The 17,613-nt window shown below is 48.6% G+C and overlaps 1 protein-coding gene across 2 annotated transcripts in view; it reads right to left on the bottom strand.

Moving 5' to 3' along the window:
• The window catches only part of LOC127033060 (CMRF35-like molecule 5), a 31,961-nt gene that overhangs the window by 11,516 nt on the left and 2,832 nt on the right, over nucleotides 1–17,613 (bottom strand). For both annotated transcript variants that reach the window (XR_007769018.1, XM_050920871.1), the window contains exons 2-5: nucleotides 16,843–17,144; nucleotides 11,413–11,757; nucleotides 1,463–1,574; nucleotides 246–367 (exon numbers count right to left, since the gene is read on the bottom strand). Coding sequence is in view for 1 of the 2 variants with exons in the window: in XM_050920871.1 (XP_050776828.1) it covers nucleotides 246–367; nucleotides 1,463–1,574; nucleotides 11,413–11,757; nucleotides 16,843–16,882 (619 nt within the window). In the remaining variant the exon portion in view is untranslated. The remainder of the gene's footprint in view (nucleotides 1–245; nucleotides 368–1,462; nucleotides 1,575–11,412; nucleotides 11,758–16,842; nucleotides 17,145–17,613) is intronic.

The following is a 17,613-nucleotide window of genomic DNA, read 5'->3' as shown; positions in this document are numbered from 1 at the left end:
ACCAGTTAGTGGATGAGACATGCTTGGTGCTAGTATCTTTTTGTTCATACCCATCATGGAGCATGTTTGTTCTCCTGCATGTGTGAGTTCCTGATCAGAGCGATAGAACAGGAGGGAAGGGATGTCCACCATGTACACACACACTGACACAAACAGTCACAGAGGGAGGGCTGCTGACTGAAACAGGACTGGGCATAATTAGATGGAATATGTCAGTCCAAGGTATTAAATTTGTCGGCTCTCACCATGTCTGTCTGTCATCTCCCTGGAGTTCTTCCTATACCGTATGTTCACCCAGATGATGCACAGAAAGATGGGGACTTTCCAGATGAACAGGAGCAAGAAATGGACGTTGCTGAACTGGGATCTATGGCGAGAGAGTAAGTAGAAGCTGTGAAACCCTGTAGATATGACCTGACTGCTTCCAACTGTGAGTTCTCTGGCTGCTCTGCCTGAGTGTGACAGTATGAACAAGGAGGAGAGAGGGACACAGGCCGCAGCACCTTCCCTTTCTAGACATCCCCCAATTAATCTCACTAGCTGCCTTTGACCCACGGGACAGTCATCCAGACATCTAGACCCTGAAGTGATTGGACCCAGACAGGCCCTGCCCAGTGCTTCCCCGCAAGAAGAGTTGCTAGCTGCCTGGCAAGGAATCTAACCTCTCGAGGTCCCTATTTTAGTTTGTTCTGTGGGACCCTATCACCAAGGATGTGAGAATTCTTTGCTTCTCTGCTTAAGTGTGTCCCCTTTTTTTCTCTAGACCAGTGGTTCTCAACCAGGGCTTTGCTTACCCTTGGGGGTACCCAGAGGACTTCCAGAGGGTACATCAACTCATCTAGATATTTCCCTAGTTTTACAACATAAAAAAACACTAGCAAAATCAGTACAAACTAAAATTTCATACAACTTGTTTAAACTGCTCTATATACTATACACTAAACTGTAAGTACAATATTTATATTCCAATTGATTTATTTAATAATTATATGGTAATATAAGAAAGTCAGCAGTTTGTCAGGAATAGTGTGCTGGGACACTTTTGTATTTTTTATGTCTGATTTTGTAAGCAAGTAGTTTTCAAGTGAGGCAAAACTTGGGGTACATAAGACAAATCAGACTCCTGAAAGGGTTTGAGTAGTCTGGGAAGGTTCTAGATGACCATAAATATCTTATAGCTCTCATCCAATGTGATGGATATTTGGGAGTTTCTCGATGTGGCATATCTGGTTTCGATAAGATTGTGTTAAAGAGATTTGGATACCAGCATCAGAGAGAAAATCAGCTGGCGCGTTGTTAGGGTAGAATGGAACAGGGACTGTGTGTAACATTGATGGGCAGGAAGGGCAGAGATGCAGCAGAAACCTCTGAGTGGGCTGGGGGGATAGGTAAGGGCCCTTGGGCATGGATCACATGTTGGTAATAAGAGTGAGACTCAGTCCAGTGGATCCCTGAAACTTACAGTGCATGAGTGTCGTTGCTGCTTATAGAGAGTGTAATGGGTGTGGAAGCAGCCCCGCTGGGCTGCTCTCTTGTCGCTGGGGGCCTTCCAGTGGAGGTGGAGGTATGGATGGCTGCAGATAAAAACACAGAGAGCCAGCGTTACTTGCAGAAACCCCAACCTGAATCACTGTTACCAAGAGAGTAAAGTTACGTGTTTCGGGAGTTCAGATCTCAGTGGGAAGGTACTTGCCTCACCGCCGTCTCCAGCTGAGTAGGGCAAGACTTGGTTTAACTCCTACAATGTACTTAGGGATTTTACTCCCTTTAGTATATCTGGGCCCCCTGTTCTCCGGCTTAGATCTTCATCTTAGTATTGAGAGTAGTAGTCAAAAGTGAAGGGGGGTTGGGGGACAGAGTTTTGTCTGGTAAAACTATCAGAACCTGTAAATTATCAGAACATTTTTTTAGCTTCTTGCAGGCAGTTGCTCTTATTCATTCCAGCATGGTTGGCTGGCTTGGTGGATACGGCACTGGACCAGGACTCAGGAGGTCTGGGCTCAGTTCCTAGCTCTGCCACAGACTTCCTGAGAGACCCTGGGCAAGTCATGAATCTTTCTGTGCCTCAGTTCCTCACCTTTTAAAGTAGGGGAACACTGCTTGCTTTGTCTGGTTGTAAGCTATTTGGGGCAGGGGCTGTGTGGGGTTTCTGTGACCCGACCCATCACACTGTGTAGACATGGTATGTATGTGCAGCACCCAGTGCAAATGAGCTGTGATTTTGGTTGGGATTAGTGGGCTTTCCCATAACAATGATAATGGCATTGTTTTGCAATGGAGGCATTTTATAGACAGACACTCTCAGCACAAAGTGGCCTCTGCCAGGAAGAGTTCACAATCTAATTTACAGGAAGATGCCAGAACTGAGTGTGACAGACACAAGGAAGGTACCATAGGTATACACACAACTTTCCTACGTGAGTGTGATGTGACTCTCCTCTCCCTGGGAGATGCGGATGAGCTGGGTGCCGTGCTTTCTAGGGATCACCCTCTGAAAGCACTGTCCTGGTATTTATCTAACATACTCAGCTTGATGATCACTGCAGAGAGACACTGCCTGGTACCTATAAGACTACTTGGCTTCCAGACCAGCCTCTGGAAGCTAAAGGAGAGATTGCTCTTGAATTACAGGAAGAAAAATGTTTCTGGTTTTCACTTCAAGTTGAAACTTCTTGTCTAGGCCTTCAAGGCTCTGGCCAGCTCCACCCCAGTCCACATCTCTGATCTTATCACGTCTCCCTCCACCCATATAACAGAGTGGCTTGCCCCCTTTAAGGGAAGCTGGGGCCAGCTAACCCTGTCCCAAGGCCAGGCTCCCTTTTTTATGATGTTTAGGAAGTTTTAAGAGGTTCACCAATAACTGCCATGTGAACATCAGAATTAAGCACGAACCAGTACAACTCTGATCTTCGCTTTGGGTTTCGAGTATGCAGAGATCTAATAATCAAATCTCTCTAGCTGGCAGGGAATTCCTGTAGTAGAGAGGGAGGCTCAGCCCTGTAACAAGTAGCCACCCTGGGATATGTAGCTACCTGAAGGATCTGGGAGTTGTAGTCCTGGGGGGGTCAGGTGACAGAGCATGTGACCTGCAGCCACCCATGGTATATAAAGCAAGCCTGGAGGTTGTCAGTGAATGATTCAGAGATGTGGGAGGAGCTGTGGGGAAAGAGGGAGCTGCCTTAGCTGGGTGGCCCTGGAGGAAGGGCGAGGAGGATGGTGAGTCTAATTCACACTGAAATGACAATTTAATGTGAAGTAAGAAGGCTGGAATATTTACCTTTGAGTGTTATTGTATGTGAATAAACCAGAGCACTGAAGGGGAGAGTTGATGCAGTAGCACCAGTGATGTGATGGCTTGTGTGATCTAAAGGAAGGTAAACTGAGGCAGCAGATGAGCCTAATGCTGGACCAGATGAGCCTCCCTGTTCTGCCACCGTTCCTTGTCCCCTTGTCTTATTGCTGGCTTGGTGTCTAGTTCCATGCCAGCCCCTATCCATGGAATACCCTCTAACCCAACTTCCCAATCCACCTCCGCCCCACATGCAGGTCTCTCTCCTAAAGAAGCATTTCTTCCAGGTCACTCCCAAGAAGTGAGCCAAGTTACTGGCTCTCCTAGTCAGCTCAGCTCGCCCTGTCCTCATTTTGGTGGTGTTGCCCTGTACAGCACTAAGACTGCTGTAAGTGGCTGACACACAAGGCGAGCGAAGCTCTTTAGAACCCAGACACTACTTTGTGGACCAAGATCCTTCCCTCCCCCCTCCAGTGCTCTCTAGAACTCTGGCGAGATCCACAGCAGATTGCTGTCCTTATTCGCATGTTGTTTTCCTTCAGCTGACCATGTTTGAAGTCTTCTCTCCAGCTCCCTTAAGGCAGGTGGATGTAGTTTCTGGACGTACTGGCTTACAGTAAATAGTTGTGTCTAAGGAGCACTCCCACGTTCCCTACCAGCCAATGCTCCCCAAATCCCTACACTCCTGCCATTAGCATGGGGGAGCAGAGCAGGGATTTCCCTGGGGAGACGGACACTTCCACAGAGTCCCAGAGATGGGGAAGAAGAGTCCTCGCTACTCCACACCTGTAAGTCCCCACATCTCCCAGTGTGAGGTTCTCCACGGTCACAGACGCTGCGGGGCTGGGCAGGGGCCGGGCAGCACTGATCAAAGGGTGCTGCGGGGAACTGCGGAGGAGCTCGATGGCCTGTGTGCAGCCAGGGGTAGAGCCCGCCCTCTGGCCCCTCGCAGCCCTAGGCTGGGCCCTGTGCAGAGCGGGCTGCTGCATTTGGCACCATCTGGGTTACAGCAGATCTGCCGGTCTAGACACCAGTCCTCCTTCCCCCGCCCAGCGCCCCCCAGCTCTGCCCCGAGCCTGGCAGCCCTGACGCTGCTGTGTAATAACCTTAGTCCCAGATTTGGACCTTAGCGTCCAAAATATGGGGGTTAGCATGAAAACCTCCAAGCTTAGTTACCAGCTTGGACCTGGTACCTGCTGCCACCACCCAAAAAATTAGAGTGTTTTGGGGCACTCTGGTCCCTCTGAAAAACCTTCCCTGGGGACCCTAAGACCCAAGTCCCTTGAGTCTCACAACAAAGGGAAATAATCCTTTTTCCCTTCCCCCCTCCAGGTGCTCCTGGAGAGATACACAGACACAAGCTCTGTGAATTCAAACAGAGTGAATCTCCCTCTCTGTTCCCAATCCTGGAAACAAAAGTACTTTCCTATTCCCCCAGAGGGAATGCAAAGTCAGGCTAGCAATCCAACACACAAATCTCCCCGATTCCTTCCTCCCACCAATTCCCTGGTGAGTACAGACTCAATTTCCCTGAAGTAAAGAAAAACTCCAACAGGTCTTAAAAGAAAGCTTTATATAAAAAGAAAGAAAAATAAGTACAAGTGTTCTCTCTGTATAGATGATACAACACAGGGCAATTGCTTAAAAGAATATTGAATAAACAGCCTTATTCAAAAAGAATACAAATCAAAGCACTCCAGCACTTATATTCATGCAAATACCAAAGAAAAGAAAACCATAGAACTTACTATCTGATCTCTTTGTCCTTACACTTAGAAACAGAAGACTAGAAAGTAGAGCTATTTCTCCAAAGCTCAGAGAAGGCAGGCAGACGGAAAACAAAGACCTTAGACACTCAATTCCCTCCACCCAAAGTTGAAAAAATCCGGTTTCCTGATTGGTCCTCTGGTCAGGTGCTTCAGGTGAAAGAGACATTAACCCTTAGCTATCTGTTTATGACACGCCCCCCAAATTGCAGACAGTGGGGAAGCTCACTGGCGGCGATTTCCTTCTAGAACTTGAAAATAAACAGATTAATACAACACATACACCTTTACATATACTCCTAAGTATATAACTAACAGACTTGTACATTTTAAGAACACTTTTTAACTACTGAATTCTGGGAAACTCTCACGGGAGAGTGCATCAGCAACTTTATTAGAAGCTCCTGTGATGTGTTGAATTTCAAAATCAAAATCTTGGAGAGCTAAACTCCAACGAAGAAGTTTCTTGTTGTTCCCCTTGGCAGTATGAAGCCACTTTAGTGCAGCATGGTCAGTTTGTAGTTGGAACCGCCGTCCCCAAACATATGGGCGTAGCTTTTCCAGGGCGTACACAATGGCATAGCATTCCTTTTCACTGACTGACCAGTGACTTTCCCTCTCAGACAGTTTCTTACTGAGAAACACGACAGGATGGAAGTTGTGATCTGTTGCTTCCTGCATGAGCACCGCTCCTATACCACGCTCAGATGCATCTGTGGTTACTAGGAATGGCTTGTCAAAGTCCGGGGCCCTGAGCACAGGGTCAGACATGAGCGTTGCCTTAAGTTGGGTAAAGGCCTTTTGACACTCATTAGTCCACTTAACTGCATTTGGCTGGGTCTTTTTGGTCAGGTCGGTCAGTGGGGCAGCGATTTGGCTGTAGTGGGGTACAAATCGCCTGTAGTATCCGGCCAAGCCTAAGAAGGATTGGACCTGCTTCTTGGACCGTGGGACAGGCCACTTTTGGATAGCATCCACCTTGGCCTGTAGGGGGTTTATGGTTCCTCGACCCACCTGGTGCCCCAGGTAAGTCACTCTGTTTTGGCCTATTTGACACTTTTTGGCCTTAACAGTTAGTCCTGCCTGCCTGATGCGCTCAAAGACCTTTTCCAGGTGTAGTAGGTGTTCGGGCCAGGAGTCTGAAAAAATGGCCACATCATCGAGGTAGGCAACTGCAAATTCTGCCAGTCCAGCTAGTAGACCATCTACCAGCCTCTGGAAGGTGGCGGGTGCATTTCGAAGGCCGAAAGGAAGGACATTGAATTCATACACCCCCGCATGGGTGACGAATGCTGACCTCTCCTTGGCAGGTTCATCTAGCGGTACTTGCCAGTACCCCTTGGTTAAGTCTATTGTAGAGATGAACTGGGCACGTCCCAACTTTTCCAATAGCTCATCGGTACGTGGCATTGGATAGTTGTCCGGACGAGTTACAGCATTTAGCTTACGGTAGTCCACGCAAAAGCGTATTTCCCCATCTGGTTTGGGTACCAGAACCACTGGAGATGCCCATGCACTGGTAGATGAGCGGATTATACCCATCTGTAGCATGTTCTGGATCTCCCGTTCTATAGCAGCTTGGGCATGAGGAGACACTCGGTAGGGTGGGGTTCTGATTGGGTGAGCATTACCTGTATCAATGGAGTGGTATGCCCGTTCAGTCCGTCCTGGGGTGGCTGAGAACAATGGGGCGAAGCTAGTGCACAGCTCCTTGATTTGCTGCCGCTGCAGACGTTCCAGGGTGGTTGAGAGGTTGACCTCTTCCACGCCACCGTCTTTTTTCCCGTTGTAGTAGACACCGTCAGGCCACTCAGCATCATCTCCCTGGACTGTAAACTGACAAACCTGTAAGTCTCTGGAATAGAAAGGCTTGAGAGAATTAACATGGTACACTTTAGGCTTTAGTGAGGAATTGGGAAATGCTATGAGGTAGTTTACAGCTCCCAGGCGCTCTTGGACCGTGAATGGCCCTTCCCATGATGCTTCCATCTTATGGGCCTGTTGCGCCTTCAAGACCATAACCTGGTCTCCTACCTTGAAGGACCGATCTCTGGCATGTCTGTCATACCAGGCCTTTTGCTCTTTTTGAGCATCCTTTAGGTTCTCTCTAGCAAGGGCTAAAGAGTGTCGGAGGGTGCTTTGTAGGTTGCTTACAAAGTCCAGAATGTTAGTTCCTGGAGAAGGCGTAAACCCCTCCCATTGCTGCCTAACCAACTGTAATGGCCCCTTAACCTCGTGACCATACACAAGTTCAAATGGTGAAAACCCTAAACTGGGATGTGGTACAGCCCTGTAGGCAAACAGCAACTGCTGCAACACTAGGTCCCAATTATTGGAGAATTCGTTGATGAATTTTCGTATCATGGCCCCCAAAGTTCCATTGAACCTTTCAACCAGGCCATTGGTTTGATGGTGGTACAGGGTGGCAACCAAGTGATTCACCCCATGAGTTTCCCACAGTTTTTCCATGGTCCCTGCCAGGAAATTAGACCCTGAATCTGTAAGGATGTCAGAGGGCCAACCTACCCTGGCAAAGATGTCTGTTAGGGCCAGGCACACAGTGTTAGCCCTGGTGTTGCCTAGAGCTACTGCTTCTGGCCATCGGGTAGCAAAGTCCACTAAAGTCAGTACGTACTGCTTTCCTCTGGGCGTCTTTTTTGGGAAAGGGCCCAGAATATCCACAGCTACTCGCTGAAATGGGACCTCAATTATGGGGAGTGGCTGGAGAGGGGCCTTGACCTGGTCTTGAGGCTTTCCCACTCTTTGGCATACCTCACAAGACCGGACATACTTGGCAACATCCTTGCCCATCCCCTCCCAGTGGAAGGACTTCCCCAACCGGTCCTTGGTTCTGTTCACCCCAGCATGGCCACTGGGATGATCATGGGCTAAGCTTAAGAGCTTCTCCCGGTACTTAGTTGGAACCACCAACTGTTTTTGCGGCTGCCATTCTTCCCGGTGTCCACCAGAAAGAATTTCCTTGTATAAAAGTCCTTGGTCTATAACAAACCGGGATCGATTAGAAGAGCTGAGAGGCGGTGGGGTGCTCCGTGCCGCCGCCCACGCTTTCTGAAGGCTGTCATCCGCTTCCTGTTCAGTCTGGAACTGCTCCCTTGAGGCTGGGGTCACCAGTTCTTCCTCAGACTGTGGACTTGGGCTTGGTCCCTCTGGAAGCGATGTAGGTGATGGGGTTGTTTCCGTTGCTGGTGAACCGCTCTCCGCTGGTGCACCTGAGGGTATTTCAGGCTCTGGCTGAGCCTTTTGGGTATGGCTGTCTGTCGCTTCTGCCAGTTTTGGCTCGCTGGCGCCCTCTGGCGTTGAGTTTGAAGATGTAGTTGCACTTGCTGGTGCTGGTTGTTGTTCCAGTTCCGGGCCTGGGACTGGAGATGCTGTGGCTGTTTCAGTGGTAGGCATGGAATCCGGGTCCACTACCTCTGTCTGGGTCTCTGGTAACACAGACGGGGCCTCTGTGGACGGCTCAGGAACAGGAATGGGTCTGGAAGCTTGCCTGGTTTGGCTACGTGTAACCATTCCCACTCTCTTGGCCCGCCTCACCTGGTTGGCCAAGTCTTCCCCCAGTAGCATGGGGATAGGATAATTGTCATAGACTGCAAAAGTCCACATTCCTGACCAGCCTTTGTACTGGACAGGCAGTTGAGCTGTAGGCAAGTCTACAGCTTGTGACATGAAGGGGTAAATTGTAACTTTGGCCTTTGGGTTGATGAATTTGGGGTCAACGAAGGATTGGTGGATAGCTGACACTTGTGCCCCCGTGTCTCTCCACGCAGTAACCTTCTTTCCGCCCACTCTCAAATTTTCCCTTCGCTCCAAGGGTATTTGAGAGGCATCCGGGCCTGGGGATCTTTGGTGTGATGGTGGTGTAATGAATTGCACTCGCATGGTGTTCTTGGGACACTTGGCCTTGATATGTCCCAGTTCATTACACTTAAAGCATCTTCCATCTGATGGGTCACTGGGCCGAGGTGAGTTACTGGAGACTGGTGAGGTTGAAGGGTAGGGTATCTGTGGCTTTACTTGGGTGGTATGTGGGGTCTTTGGCTGTCCTCGGTTGTAGGGTTTATGGTCTGTGTGCCCCCTGGGGTAATCGTTCCCCTTGACAGTAGCTTTCTTGCTTTCTGCCAGTTCCATCCATTTGGCTCCAATCTCCCCCGCCTCAGCGATATTCTTGGGGTTTCCATCTTGTATGTACCGTGTGATGTCTTCAGGAACACCATCCAAGAACTGCTCCATTTGTATGAGGAGGTTCAGTTCTTCCAAGGTTTGAATGTTGTTTCCTGTTAGCCAGGCCTCATAGTTTTTTGCAATGCAGTAGGCGTGTTTGGGAAATGACTCCTCTGGTTTCCACTTTTGGTTTCTGAAACGCCGACGGGCATGATCTGGGGTTATCCCCATCCTGTATCTGGCCTTGGTTAGGAAAAGTTTATAGTCATTCATTTGGTGCTTAGGCATTTCAGCTGCCACCTCTGCTAAAGGTCCACTGAGCTGTGACCTCAATTCTACCATGTACTGGTCTTCGGGAATGCTGTACCCAAGACAGGCTCTTTCAAAATTTTCCAAGAAGGCCTCGGTGTCATCACCTGCCTTGTAGGTGGGAAATTTCCTGTGCTGTGGAGCAATATTTGGCGCCGGGTTGTTAGGGTTGGCTGGCACAGGCAGCCCAGCTTTTGCCAACTCCAGTTCATGTTTTCTCTGTTTTTCCTTCTCTTCATTCTCTTTTTGTTGTTTTTCCATTTCTCGGCGGTGGGCCACCTCTTCTTCTTCTAGTTTTCTTTTGTGTGCTGCCTCCTTGGCTGCCTCTTTGGCTGCCTGTTCTCTTTGGTAGGCTGCCTGTTCTCTTTGGTAGGCTGCCTCTTTGATCTGTTCTTCTCTTTCTTTCATCTCCATCTCTTTTTGTTTTATTTCCAGTTGCTGTTTGTGTTTTTCCATCTCTCGCCTGTGTTCAGCTTCTTTGATTTGTTCCTCAGCCTCCATTTTTGTCTTGGTAGACATGGTTCCTGTTTTCTTGTGTTGGGGTGCCCTCCGGTGTTTATCTTCTGAACTGCAGGTTCTCTGTTGCCTCCTGAAGTCTGCCTAGCAACAGTGCCTTTAGCTAATCTTCAATGTCAAGCAAACCTGAAAAACCACTTTATTTGCATTCATATAGTGCTGGTATGACTCTCAATGGGAGTGCTATTGTGTGACAAAAGACTGTTAATAGTCCTTAACGACTTCTGCTTAACATGCAAGCCACAAACTGCCAGAGAGAGCAGAAAAAAAAAAAATTTCTCTCTGGTTCCCTTTTAAAACCAAACTGTTTCTCTCTGCTAAAAAGCCCTTAGCAGAGAAAAGAAAAATATAATATTCCTACTGGCTTCTGGATTCTGTCTATATCCCACCGCTGCTACTCATGTAATAACCTTAGTCCCAGATTTGGACCTTAGCGTCCAAAATATGGGGGTTAGCATGAAAACCTCCAAGCTTAGTTACCAGCTTGGACCTGGTACCTGCTGCCACCACCCAAAAAATTAGAGTGTTTTGGGGCACTCTGGTCCCTCTGAAAAACCTTCCCTGGGGACCCTAAGACCCAAGTCCCTTGAGTCTCACAACAAAGGGAAATAATCCTTTTTCCCTTCCCCCCTCCAGGTGCTCCTGGAGAGATACACAGACACAAGCTCTGTGAATTCAAACAGAGTGAATCTCCCTCTCTGTTCCCAATCCTGGAAACAAAAGTACTTTCCTATTCCCCCAGAGGGAATGCAAAGTCAGGCTAGCAATCCAACACACAAATCTCCCCGATTCCTTCCTCCCACCAATTCCCTGGTGAGTACAGACTCAATTTCCCTGAAGTAAAGAAAAACTCCAACAGGTCTTAAAAGAAAGCTTTATATAAAAAGAAAGAAAAATAAGTACAAGTGTTCTCTCTGTATAGATGATACAACACAGGGCAATTGCTTAAAAGAATATTGAATAAACAGCCTTATTCAAAAAGAATACAAATCAAAGCACTCCAGCACTTATATTCATGCAAATACCAAAGAAAAGAAAACCATAGAACTTACTATCTGATCTCTTTGTCCTTACACTTAGAAACAGAAGACTAGAAAGTAGAGCTATTTCTCCAAAGCTCAGAGAAGGCAGGCAGACGGAAAACAAAGACCTTAGACACTCAATTCCCTCCACCCAAAGTTGAAAAAATCCGGTTTCCTGATTGGTCCTCTGGTCAGGTGCTTCAGGTGAAAGAGACATTAACCCTTAGCTATCTGTTTATGACAGTCCTCCTTCCCCCGCCCAGCGCCCCCCAGCTCTGCCCCGAGCCTGGCAGCCCTGACGCTGCTGGGGGGCAGCGCAGGGATTTACCTTCGGAGACGGTGAGTTCCACAGTGGCCCTGGGATCAGGAAGCAAAGTCCTGTCTACCCCGCAGTGGTACATGCTGGCGTCTGCCAGTGTCAGGTTCTCCACGGTCACGGTGAACGCGCTCAGGGTGTGATTGTCTCGGATGGAGACTCTGCCCCACTTCACCTCTGTCTCCGACCCCGTGGTCTCAACGATTTGAGCACTGGAACACTGGAACCAGAGCAGGGTTCCTGCTCTGCACCAGAATTTCGGATAATCCTTGTAGCCTCTCTCATACTGGCACTGCACAGTCACCAACCCGCCCAGGGGCCCATGCACTGTCCCAGGGCCTGTCACTGCCCAGCAGCCTATGGGGAAACAAGGAGAATTAGAGAGAGAGAGAGAATCCTTCTTACTTCAAAAATCAATAAAATGCACCCCGTGCCCTTGGGGGGGTAGGAAGGAAGGGTGAGGAGGGGAGGGAATTGAGGCTGCCACTTGAGGCTTTACAAGGTGGGTGCATGGAGTTGGGAATCAGGAAGGGCAGAGCAGAGAAAACTGGTTGAATTTAGCATCCTCTTGGCTTTGATTATTAAAACTCAAGCTAGAAACCAGTGTGTCTCTGCAGGGAGCAGGGCATTTCATTCGTCTCTTCCTGAACGGGTGCCGTAAATGAAGCAAGCTGGATGCTCATCTCTCCCCACTTTGTGTGCACCAGGCGAGCTGGAGATTGTTCACGCTAAACTCTTCCTGCGGAAACTGCAGGGGCGAGATGAAAAGTGGTGGCTTTTGCCTGCAGTGTTAGTCATTGACTCCAGGGAAGGATTCACCTCTGCACGGACACTACGGAGTCCATGGTGTCTGGGTAGAAATAGGCCCATGTCTATAACACTGATTTGTTCAGCGTCAACTTGGGAGCAAGAGCGACTGCAGCTGGGAGAGATGAGGTGAAGGAGGCCGGGCTGCAGGGCAGGTGAGGGAGTTTGGCTTGTGCTTCTAAGCCTTGTCGTTGCACATTAGGTGGTACCGTGGTAGTGCCCCAGGGAGGATTTTGTGTTCAGGCCTCCCAGTCCAGAGGTGGGCAAACTATGGCCCACAGGCTGGATCCAGCCCACCAGCCATTTTAATCTGGCCCTTGATCTCCCACTAGGGAGAGGGGTCTGGGGCTGGCCCTGCTCCAGTGCTCCAGCTGAGGAGCAGGGTCGGGGGCCACTCCATGTGGCTCCCAAAAGCAGCAGCATGTCCCCCCCCCTCCAGCTCCTACACATAGGGGCAGCCAGGGGGTTCCGCTTTGCACACTGCCCCCTCCCCAAGTGCCGGCCCCTCTGCTCCCATTGGCTGGGAACTGCAGGCAAGCCGCCTGGCCACTCCTCCCCATAGGAGCCGGAGAAGGGACATGCTGCTGCTTTCGGGAGTCCCTTGAGGAAAGCGTCACCAGGAGCCTGCACCCCTGAGTCTCTCCCTGCTCCCCAACCCCCTGCCCCAGCCCTGATCCCCCTCCCACCCTCTGAACCCTTAATCCCTGCCCGGAGCATCCTCCTGCACCCCATGCCCTTCATCCCCAGCCCCACCACAGAGCCCTCACCCTCCCGCCACAGCTCAGAGCCCCCTGCCACACCCTGAACTCCTCATTTCTGACCCCATCCCAGAGCCCACACCCCCAACTGGAGGCTTCACCTCCTCCTGCACCCCAACCCCAATTTTGTGAGTATTCATGGCCGTCGTACAATTTCTTTCCCCCGGTGTGGCCCTTGGGCCAAAAAGTTTGCCCACCCCGTCCTAGGTGGAGGGAAAGACAGATGAACTGGGGGTGGGGAGAGGGTAGTGGTAGAACAAACTGTGCAGACAATGAATACAATGTGTCCAGGTTTAGGTGCCCAGCAGCTCTGATCAAACTGAGCAAATATACGATCAAGCTCCATTAACTTCACCACTAGGTGCTGAATGCCCCCGGTAGCCTGGCAGGCAGCATGCTGTTACCTACCCTCTGGCTTTGGTTTTCTTCTTTTTGGCCCTTATCACCAGGACAGCTGGCTGGTTCCTGCTCTGATGTGGTGCCTCAGCATGCCCCCTGCTGTGATAACAGAGCTCCCAAGAAACTCATCTTGAGCACCACGCCAGCCTAGCTTCTTACTTTCTAGGGATCTTTAGAAGTTTTTCATGTCATTTAAGTAAACTTTGGAGGAGGAGGAGGAAGTATAGACCTTGGTATAGGAGGTGCCTGGTAGCATTCTCCATAATCAAGGTTGTCCCTGGGATTTTGTTAAAATGTCGTGTTTTCAGTGTACATGTGAGTGTAAATTTCAGTGCTTGGTTTCAGCCCAGAGCTGAATATTTTGTGGAAAGTTTAAGCAAAATCAGTGAAGCTGTTTTGGAAATGTACAAAGTAAACATATCAATCACCTTTGAGCTATACAACTGGATATTCTTAGGGCATGTGTTATTCACTGAGCACTATTCCTCTTCATAATTTACAACCACCTTGACCCCTCCTTTCCTGTCCCGCCCCCCGCCAAAACCAAAATAAAAAAATCAATGTTCCCCAACAACAACAAAAGGAAGAAGTGAATTGTTAGCACTCAAAACTGATTTCATGCATGGTAAATTCCCAGTCAGCTGCCATGGAATACAAACAGTGGTTCTTATTGAGTATTGTAGCTCACATTAACTGTAAACAGGAAGGTTGCAACAGAGAAAACTTGCTCTCTGGACCGTTGTCAATGGAGACACAGATTCTGTACTCAAAATTTTTATTCTTCTGCAAATCTTGTAAGCACCAGAGGTGGAAGCCCTTCTCTCAGGCAGTTTTTAATCATCACAAGAACATATTTGGGGCTTTCAAGCTCTGATGGAGAAGCCAGCTGAGCTTGTAAACAGGACGAGGGCGGTAATTTCAGTGTATTGCTACTGTTTCAAAAAAAGCCCATGTCATTGTCACCGGGGAAAAGAATCCAAAGCAAGATGGGGGAAATCCTCATTATGCTGCCTTCTCCTCCTGGATGAAGATCACTTGCTGTGAGTGGCTCTGGGAAATGAGGTTTCTCCAGAACATCACCTGGACCATTTTTTAAAATTTAATTTTATTTGATTTTATTGATTTTACAGTTTTATATGAAACCCTGTGGTTCAGTGACCTGGTCTTTACTTTGAAGTCGCTGAATCGCTTCGCTGCTTCATTTCCTTTGTCAGAGGCTGCTATTAGCCTCCGTTCACGGGTGATGAAAATAGTTTCCTTGAAGAAGAGTGACATTTCTTGTTATGAGCTGCAGCATGCTACATCGGTCAGTGGAAAAGGAAAGTGACAAAATGCAGGGCCTCCACCCACTTAGGAGTTCTCTGAAATGCTTTGCTGATTACCACCGAATCAAAACTTCTAGTGCAAGCTTACTGAGCTCTTCTGTGGTGAGGAGCCTTCCCCAGCTAACCCACGCATTGTTTGTCAACCCTATGGTGCAGAAAACTGCTTCCAGTCAGCCAATAGCAGCAGTAGTGGCAGTACTTTGCTAGGACTGGCAGATTAGCTTTGCCCTTCTCCTGAGCAGTTGTAGATGTCCGGGATCTCACAGGCCAGGTCGGCTTCCCAATGGAGGCGAAATCAGTGGCACAGTATCCAGTATATTTCAAGTGTAACTTCATTTATACCTGCACACCAGTCCTGGAGCAAACAGAGTGCAGGCAATCCCCTCTGTTGGCATTCTCCGCCCTGCAGCAGTGCCTGGCTCTGAGGGAGCCACTCAGAAGTGGACTGTAATTAGGCACCAAGGCAGAGAACAACTCTCCTGCTGTTCACACCACTCCCTCTGCAAATGTGTGTGGACAGAACTGGGGGTGAGCTTCTGGGTCTGGTTAGAGAGGCTTGGGGCTGTAAGCAAAGGAACTACAGTACTTTCTGTTTGTTGGGTTCCTCCTGTGTGCAGGGAAACGGGACTTTGTACATTGAAACAAGATCGCATCAAAGGAAATACCTGACTCTCCCGTCAATTTCTCCTCATCACTGAACAGCCTGAATGTGGCTGACCGCTGGGATCCAAAGTGGTAGCAATACTTCCTCCACCTGTGGCTCAGCCAATCTAGACTTGGTTTAACCGCTACAATGTACTGAGTGATTTTACTCAACTTACTGTACATGGACATCCTGTTCTTTGGCTTATTCCTTGTAGATTAGTGCCTGCAGTGGCAGGCAGAGGTGGAGAGGGGGGAGCAGAGCTTTGTCTCATAAAAGCTGCCTCACAAATTAGGGGGACAATTTTTCAACTCCTTCTATTCAGTTCCTTTGATTTACCTCTGTTTGCCAGAAGCTAGGAATGAGCGACAGGGGATGGATCACTTGATGATTCCCGTTCTGTTCATTCCCTCTGGGGCACCTGGCACTGGCCACTGTTGGAAGACAGGCTACTGGGCTAGATGGACCCTTGGTCTCACCCAGTAGGGCCATTCTTATCTTCTTATGCATTGACTTTGTTTTTCTCCTGCTAGGCTCTTATCCCCAGTGCAGCTGGCTTGTTCCTGCTCAGATGTGATGCCTCAGCGTGCACCGGGCTGTCGTATCAGAGCTATGAAGAAATTCACATTGAGCACCATTCCAGCCCATTGAGAGTCGGGGAAATGCAACTTCTTACTTTCTAGGATTGTTGCAAACTTTTTTGTATTTAAAAAGCAGTATTGATGCTGTTATAGCAGCGCCTGGTTACAACTGCCATAGTCAAGCTCACATCAGGGCTTTCATTAAAACATCCTGTTCACATACCCCTAGCGTTCTGAAACAATTCCCTTCTGCCTGAAAACTTCAGTGCCTGGTCTGAGCCCCCAGTTGAATTTCTTTTTGGAAAGTGTTAGCAAACTTGGTTAAGCCAGGCTTGAGATCCACAAGGGAGACTCTGTGGATAACTATATTTATCAAATCTATACTTGCCTATTTTAAATGAACATAACAATGTTCATTTAAATGTAAAAATTGGGCAGTGAATTGTTCAGCTGGACACTCTTCAGCCAAGGTGTGACACTTAAAGCACTGGCCTTCCATTGGTTGCACACACTCCTCCCCGCTCCACCCAGCAAAAAAAAAAAAAAATACCTCCAAAGAAAATAAATTTGTTAACATTTAAAACCTTGATTTTGTTTAGGCCACAGAAATACAGTCAGCGACACAGCTAACAGTAGCACTTAATATTGTAGCTAATATTTACTGTGTGTAGAAAGTTTGTACCATGGAAACCGTGCTCTCTAGACAGCTGTCAATGGAGAAGCAGATTCTGCGCTGCAACTTTTATTCTCCTATACAGCTCGTAAGCTCCAGAGGTGGAAACCTTCCTCCAGTGCAGTTTTTAATCATTACAGTACCTAGCTGGGGCTTTCAAACTCTGCTGTCTTCCCCATCAGAACGTGTACATTGTGCAAGCCAAATAACTTCAGTGTATTTCCACTGATGCACAAAGAGCCCATGTCATTCTTACCTGGGAAAAGAATCCAAACCAAGACCGGGGAAATCCTCATTGCTGCAACTCCTTCTGGGTGAAAGTCACTTGCTGCGAGAGTCTCCTGGAAAATCACCTTTCTTCAAGCTAGGACCACCGCTTCGTGTATTTTTTGATGTTGACGTGGAACTTGGAGATCCACGTACCCAGGTTCTAGTTTGAGTTTTCCAAATCTGCTGGATGCCGCACTTCCTCTGAAGGAGGCTCCTCCTCCCTTTTCTAAAACAATTTTGGTTTTTTTTTGGTTTTTTAAAAGTCATATTTCCTGTTCAGTCATTCCCCTAAGCAAGCAAGCAGAGGGACAGTGAGACATGGCATATATATCATCCTGCTATTTCAGGGTTTCTCTGAAATATCTTCCCAGCTACCAAAGAATCTAAGCTTCCTTTAGAATAATTCCCTGGCTCTCTTCAGTTGTGAGCAGCCTTCCCAATGGGAACCGATGCACTGGCGGCCTGTGACTCCTGCCTTGCAGAAAACTGCCCAACTGGACAGCAGTAACACTGGTGCCTCGTTAGTGCTGGCGGAAGAGCACTGCTCCTCTTCTGAGCAGTAACAGGTGTCCAGGGCCTTGTAGCTCAGCTTCCCAGAGAAGGAAAAATTACTGATGCAGGCCCAGATCCACAAAGGTATGTAGGCTCCTACCATCTATTGACTGCAATGGAAGTCAGGACTCTGAACACCTTTATGGATCTGGGCCAGGCTGCTCATGTAACAGCTACAGATCCTGGTCATCGGCGGGCGGGATCG

The sequence above is a fragment of the Gopherus flavomarginatus genome, chromosome 12 (assembly GCF_025201925.1).
Source record: "Gopherus flavomarginatus isolate rGopFla2 chromosome 12, rGopFla2.mat.asm, whole genome shotgun sequence".
Taxonomy (NCBI): domain Eukaryota; kingdom Metazoa; phylum Chordata; order Testudines; family Testudinidae; genus Gopherus; species Gopherus flavomarginatus.
Note: the sequence above shows the minus strand (reverse complement) of the source record. Positions and strands in the feature narration are given on the sequence as shown.